At 39.2% G+C, this 6,549-nt stretch overlaps 3 protein-coding genes across 3 annotated transcripts in view; 1 reads left to right on the top strand and 2 right to left on the bottom strand.

Annotated features, from left to right (window-relative positions):
* The window catches only part of LOC122135992 (lipopolysaccharide-induced tumor necrosis factor-alpha factor homolog), a 613,569-nt gene that overhangs the window by 357,237 nt on the left and 249,783 nt on the right, over positions 1-6,549 (bottom strand). The gene's annotated exons all lie outside the window — the stretch shown is intronic.
* Positions 907-2,143, top strand: cb1h19orf53 (chromosome B1 C19orf53 homolog). The gene is made up of 4 exons (XM_042716089.1): positions 907-917; positions 1,358-1,427; positions 1,580-1,636; positions 1,717-2,143. The coding sequence occupies exons 1-4, from the start codon at positions 907-909 to the stop codon at positions 1,852-1,854; spliced, it is 276 nt and encodes a 91-aa protein (XP_042572023.1). The 3' UTR covers positions 1,855-2,143.
* si:ch211-196h16.12 (regulator of G-protein signaling 5) lies at positions 2,731-6,533 on the bottom strand. Its single transcript, XM_042717383.1, has 5 exons — positions 4,613-6,533; positions 4,465-4,530; positions 4,028-4,080; positions 3,790-3,953; positions 2,731-3,076 (listed from the first exon to the last, which is right to left on the bottom strand). Exons 1-5 carry the CDS (start codon positions 4,654-4,656, stop codon positions 2,909-2,911), a joined length of 495 nt encoding a protein of 164 aa, XP_042573317.1. The 5' UTR covers positions 4,657-6,533; the 3' UTR covers positions 2,731-2,908.

Here is a 6,549-nt window from a genome sequence, read left to right as displayed (position 1 = left end):
GAGGAGAAATGAAGACGAGAAACCTTCTGTGTTCATGCAAAGATTCAGCCAGGTCTTGAAAAGGAAGAACTCATCATGATAACTTCTTGTCCATGCAAACTGGAGCATTAACTGGATTTCTCCAGCTTGCACGGTATTGCTGTAACCCCGCCTCCTCTCCAGACTAATTTGAATAAATCGAGGCCTGTGATTGGTTGGTGTGAATGGAGACTACTGTTTTTAAATCACATATTGTGTTGCTGTGAGCTTCTGTCATTGACGGTGGGTTTCTGTTCAGGAGGATCCATGTATCGCTTTATTAACACACGTTCTGTCCGGTTCAAAAGTGCCTAAACTTTCATTTGGTATCAAAAAATTCTGACTCAGACTGTACATCTGTGGGTTACAGTGCCTAGTGTGTGAGTGTGAGAGAGAGAGTGTGAGTGTGTGTGTGAGAGAGAAAGAGAGAGAGAGAGTGTGAGTGTATGTGTGTGAGAGAGAGAGAGAGAGAGAGTGAGTGTGTGTGTCTGAGATAGAGAGAGTGTGAGTGTGTGTGTGTGTGGGGTACCGTTATGGGTTTGAATGATGGCGCTTCAGGATGTGTGTGTGAGAGAGAAAGAGAGAGAGAGAGTGAGTGTGTGTGTGTGAGTGTATGAGAGAGTGAGTGTGTGTGTGTGTGTGTGAGAGAGAGAGAGTGTGTGTGTGTGTTTGAAAGAGAAAGTGTGAGTGTGTGTGTGTGTTTGAAAGAGAAAGTGTGTGTGTGTGTGTGAGAGAGAGAGAGAGAGAGAGAGAGAGAGAGAGAGAGAAATAAAGAGAGAGAGTGTGTTTTGAGGGCCCTCGTTTCAGCAAATAAATATACTGATGGGAAACTCTTGTGGCATGCTTGACGTTTTAAAATGTGGCACTTTTATTATTAATAAAGACACAATGAACAAAAAGTGTTGGTTTTTGCGTATTACTTGTAGGCTGTGTTTTCAAATCTAGCTCCCTAGGTAGTCCCTCATAACATCTTTGGCACCACAAAAGAGCAAATAAAGAGTTAATTTGCTTATTTGATAACTCCGTTTATAAAAGTGTTCAACAAACAGGTTTTTTTTTTTAATCCTGCATTCCAATTAATATCAATAAAACTGCAGTTGGGTTGTTTTGGTTAAATAATAACAACAACAAAAAATACAGCTATCTAACACAAAAGCATGATAACACAATGAAAAAAAAAACATGAAAATTAATAAAAACAGAGTTATCTGTTTTTGCAAATAAACTTCAAATGTAAACAGAAGTCACATTAGTCTTATTAGTATCGCCGTTGTAATCACTACCACTAAGCCTATTTTTTATTTATACATATTAATTAATTATTTTTAATTACAAATAGAAATTTAAAGCGCAGCGACCCGGAAGAGCTAAAAAGCAACAACACAAACCGAAAGGACTCAAGAAAGGAGGTAAGAACCCAATTTAAAACAAACATAATAGAAACTTAATATAAAAAACAGATAAAAACACATTTGAGCCACGCATCTAAAATCGACTTTATTGAGCCTGTGTAGACGCGCATGCGCAGTCGAGTTTGTATCTTAAATCCTTTTTATTCCAGGAAGGCTCATCGCACCCAAAAAAAGCTCAAGTGGTCCAGCAGCAGAAGCTGAAGAAGGTAAACGTTCAGCTCGCTTCTAAAACCAGTCCGTGTCAGACAATAGCGGTTTAATTGGTGTGTTTGTGTTTTTGCTGCAGGGTTTGGAGGTGGCCATCAGGATCAGGACTGAACAGGACGTCACACAGAAGGCCAGCACGTGTCTTCAGAAGAAACTGAGTGTGCTGAAGACTCCAGCGGGGAAAGGCGCCACAACTGGACCATCCTCGTCCAACTGATGACAGGCAGACACTGTGATCTGCTGCTCAGCCGCTAGATGGCGCCACCATATTTAAAAAAAACTGATGTTTGCCACTTTCTGTGAAAAGTTTGTTTATTTTTGGAAAAGGAAACATGGTGTGGAATCTTACACATGTACAACAGGCCATGATCTTTTAGACTGTGCTTATTTTTATATAATAAAATGAGAAAGTGTTGTTAGGTTTCATAATATTTTAATTTCATCATTAGTTAATTTCATGATTATATTATTTTAATTATATGTGACGCTGGACCACAAAACCAGTCTTTAAGGGTAATTTTTTTAAATAGACATGTATACATCATCTGAAAGATGAATAAATAATCTTTCCATTGATGTATGGTTTGTTAAGATCAGACAATATTTGGCTGAGATACAGTTATTTGAAAATCTGGAAAAATCTAAATATCTAAATAGAAAAATCACCTTCAAAGTTGTCCAAATGAAGTTCTTAGCAATGCATATTACTAATCAAAAATTAAGTGTTGATATATTTATGGTAGGAAATTTACAAAATGTCTTAATGGGACATGATATTTACTTAATATTAAATTTTTTCTTGGCATAAAAGAAAAATGGATAATTTTGACCCATACAATTTATTGTTGGCTATTGTTACAAATGTAACGTGCTACTTATGACTGTTATTGTGCTCCAGAGTCACACGCAGCCGAGTGTAAGATCCCTGAAGGTTTCCCTGTGGTCAGGGATGTGCTGCTCGTTCTGTGATTGGCTGAACGCTGTGATTCTCTGCCTGCTTTATTTTCTTTGTTCAGCCTCGATTGTTTGGTGACCTTGAGCTTCCAGATCTCTGATTGTCTCCCAGTGTGTGATTGACTGCAAAACACTTCCATTTTGAGCAAAATAACTTTATTTGGTTCAAAGATATAAAGGCAAAGTGAGTGATTATAGATGTTTTAAAATGTAATAAAGAGTCTATGTCCTACTAAACTACATTCTACCTGAGTGTGCTCATGCGTCTCTACAGATTAACTACAGATCTAGTCTAGACCTCAGATACGCAGTGTGTCTCACAGGACTTTGAGAGGCTGCTGGCTGTAAGAGGAGCGCAGGAAACGTGGGAACGGGTCTTTAGCCATCAGGGAGAAGATCCGTTGCTGAGCCTCGTCGAAGGTGTCCGCTGTGGGATCCTCCATCAGCCCCATCAACACCTCGCGGGTCTCACTGTCCAGATTCACCTGACAAACACATCGTATGAGCTCGAATATGAGAGCGGAAACTGTCAGGAACATGCCTGAGATGCATTTCACTTTAAAACCAGGAGAAATAAACAAGAAATCACATTTTATAAAAAGAGAATGAAGCCTGTTTTAGGTCCATAAAAATGTTAAACACATTTCTCTTTAAATTTGTCATAGGTATAATGCAAAAATAGGTATATTATTTGAAGAAAAAAATAATTAAATATATAAATACATTATTATACAGATTTATATAAAATAAATTTACGTTTTAGTAATTTTTAGAATAATATAGAACAATCTATACACTTAAAATCAAAATAATTATACAAAAGCATATTATGTAAATGTAATTCAACTTTAATAAATTAAAACAAATACTTGTTTATAAATAAGTTGATTTAATTTTTTTTTTACATTTTAATAACTTGAGTTCATTTAATTTATTTAATATATATATATATATATATATATATATATATATATATATATATTATATATATATTATACTGTATATATATTAAATATATAATAATAATAATATCACAAAAAACTATATATATATATATATAATTTTTGCGCTGCCGCTAACAATAATAATATCACAAATAATGCGAAAATTAGACTTTTACTTAATTTCATTTACTTATATTTAATAGGCCTACTACTTTATATATATATGGTCTAAGCTCCCTGTGTTCGTCTCTCACCTCCCGAGGAGCGTCAGGGTTGATGAACTGCTTGTAGATGTTGTGGGCTCTCGCCGCCAGCCGGGACCCGGATGCGCTCTTGTACTCTTCGCACGCGAGCCAGAACTCCAGGTTCTCCTCGCTGAACTCCGAGCGCAGGAAGCAGCGGAACGCCTGGATGCCCGCTGCGCAGAGAAGTTCAGTTTAGAGAGAAGAGAAGTGAGCTCAGCGAGTCAAATCATTAAGAAAGTCCTCTCACTCTTGCTGTTGAGCAGAGACTCCAGGTCCTGAGGCAGCTTCTCCTCATTCGCTCTGAAGAAAACAATAGATGCTTTTTATTACTTACTTCAGCTTGTTTGTGTCTTAAACAATACGTAGGGTTCTGTACAAGTTAAACTTAGTCGATAGTATTTGTGGTATAATTTCTGGACATTGATTACGTGTTAATTACATTGTCTTCAATGGGAAGGTCAGAGAGCTCTCAGATTTCATCAAAAATATCTTAAATTGTGTTCAGAAGATGAACGGAGGTCTTACGGGTTTGGAACGACATGAGGGTGAGTCATTAATAACAGAATTTTTGGGTGAACTATCCCTTTAACTCCCATTATTGTTTCTTTTTTAAAGAAAAGGAAGGATGGTATATTAATCTTAATTTGTATTCTGAGCTTTAAACGAGAGCAGTGCACTTGTTACCTGTGTTTGTAAATCCACTCCTGCTTTTCGGTCAGGTGGGACAGTTTGACCCTCATGCCCTTCGCCCTGAAACATCAACACACAGTTTCACATCCATACACAGTTTAATGCTCCAGCATCTGTTTTAACAAAAAGCGCTGATACTCACTTCTCCAGGCATGAGGAGGGGATGGCAGACAGCCCCTTACACATCACACGACGTCTGAAAGAACCTCAAAGAATCGATCAAATGTGTCCAGCTCCGCTTGACTCTCTCTGTCTCTGTGTCCTGCTGTTATATAGTGACATTAATCTGATCCTGAGATCGTGAAACAACACGGGCAGCTGTTGGGTGAGTACACCACACAATGACTGTCCACATCACAAGCAGTATGATTACAGGCTGTTTTGACGTTATACAGTTGGTGTGGACAGCAGCTGACAGCGTGTGTATGGATCTGTGTGTGCATCACCTGTATTTGTGTCGGGAACAGTGACTGAAGGCAACAGGTGTGCATAAGGTTATCTGTGTGCAGATCTTGTGTCCTGTTCATCAGTTCACAGAAAAGCTTGTTTCCATGCAGTCATTGTGATTTGTCAAGCTATAATTGTTGATCAAAGTGAACATTATAGTGGGAGACTGTTGCGTAATTTTCTGTTTCAGACCCTGTTGGATAACTGAACAAAATGGATATGCAAGTTGCTGGGGAAGTGGACACTGCTGGACTTCAGAAATGACTGAAAAGTAGTCCAAACAACTGGCGCACACTATATTTAAAGTCCAAGTGTCTTCATGCAGAAATATCTCAATATGCGAATGCAGATGAGATCAGGAAAACAACTTAAATTTGGGTCTGTTCCTCTCATAAATCTATCAAATGACTCTTTTTTTTGGAGCTTGACAGCATTTGTCCCCATTCATTTACATCATAAGGAAACATACAGCATGGACATTCATCTAAACTTCTCCTTTTGGGTTGCATGCATGGAGGAAAGAGAGTCAAATGCATTCAGAACGACATGAGGGTGAGTAAACATTTACAAAATTTTGGGGTGAACCCTTTGAGGTGGTCAGACCTGTTTTTTGGAGGTCTACTCTAACCAAACTGACCTCTAGCAGATCAAAAACTGGTCTGATCTACACCAGCTATGACCATAAATGACCAGTTTGGACCATCTAACCAGCAAAACCACCTTAGGATCGGTCATGGATGTGTTTCTTTTTTCTTTTTGCACCCTCAGATTCCAGATTCTTTAAATAGTTGTATCTCGGCCCGATATTGTCCTATCCTAACAAACCATACATCAACAGAAAGCTTATCTAGTCAGTGGTTTTGTGGTTCATGGGCTCACACTTCTGATCGATCTGTGTCTGATAAGAGTCAGCAGATAAACTGAAAAAATACTTTGAACATGCTGCTGCCACGCAAGCCCACTTCCTCCTAAACCGTATGAATTCTTCATGAACCCTCAGGAAGTGACTTCATCAGCCATGCAGCCGGAATCAAAATAACCAATCGCCCTTGTGAAGAGAAGATCATGTTCCGTTCTGCATGACAGAAGATGTTTTACTTCGGTCACTGAGGGCTGATCTTATTTGTGTGCATGTGCTGTGAGTCATTGGAGAAGTTTCTGCATTCAATTCATTGTGCACGATTTAACACGGGTTCTGTTATTAACGCTCCAGGATATTTTGGATCATATGCATAATATATCATATATGTTGGCAGAAGGAAGCCCCCCTGAGGGTGTAATCTGAAGCCGCTGTTGTGTCGCTGAGTTGCGGCAGCAGCAAGTCACTACAGTCCTCGGTTTTCTCACGCGTGTTTTGACGCACAAGGACAGCCTGGTGTTTTCATCTCGCCTTAAAATGTCGCAGTGCTTGCGGATAAGAATATGAATGGCTATCTGGGAAGTACAGGATTCATGATTGCGCAAGCTTCCTGGTTCGCGTGCAAAACAGCTGTTTGACGCCGTCTACGGAGCGCGAGCTCGGACGCGACGCGAAGTGGTTTGTTTTGCTATAGCAGCTCCTTTTTTGGACGCGTCTTCCGCCCGATGTCTCTCCGTGGCTGACCTTGCGTGGAAAGCATGATTCTCCTGGAG

The sequence above is a fragment of the Cyprinus carpio genome, chromosome B1 (genome assembly GCF_018340385.1).
Source record: "Cyprinus carpio isolate SPL01 chromosome B1, ASM1834038v1, whole genome shotgun sequence".
Lineage (NCBI taxonomy): Eukaryota > Metazoa > Chordata > Actinopteri > Cypriniformes > Cyprinidae > Cyprinus > Cyprinus carpio.
The sequence above is the reverse complement of the archived record's forward strand: the minus strand, read 5'-3'. Positions and strand labels throughout refer to the sequence as shown.

Coding starts and splice junctions, on each gene's coding strand:
- cb1h19orf53 (XM_042716089.1), top strand. Junction 1,428..1,579: donor GAAAGGACTCAAGAAAGGAG/GTAAGAACCCAA, acceptor TTTTTATTCCAG/GAAGGCTCATCGCACCCAAA. Junction 1,637..1,716: donor AGCAGCAGAAGCTGAAGAAG/GTAAACGTTCAG, acceptor TTTTTGCTGCAG/GGTTTGGAGGTGGCCATCAG.
- si:ch211-196h16.12 (XM_042717383.1), bottom strand. CDS start 4,656: ATGTGTAAGGGGCTGTCTGCCATCCCCTCCTCATGCCTGGAGAA. Junction 3,954..4,027: donor GTCTCTGCTCAACAGCAAGA/GTGAGAGGACTT, acceptor TTCTCTGCGCAG/CGGGCATCCAGGCGTTCCGC. Junction 3,077..3,789: donor ACCCTGACGCTCCTCGGGAG/GTGAGAGACGAA, acceptor TGTGTTTGTCAG/GTGAATCTGGACAGTGAGAC.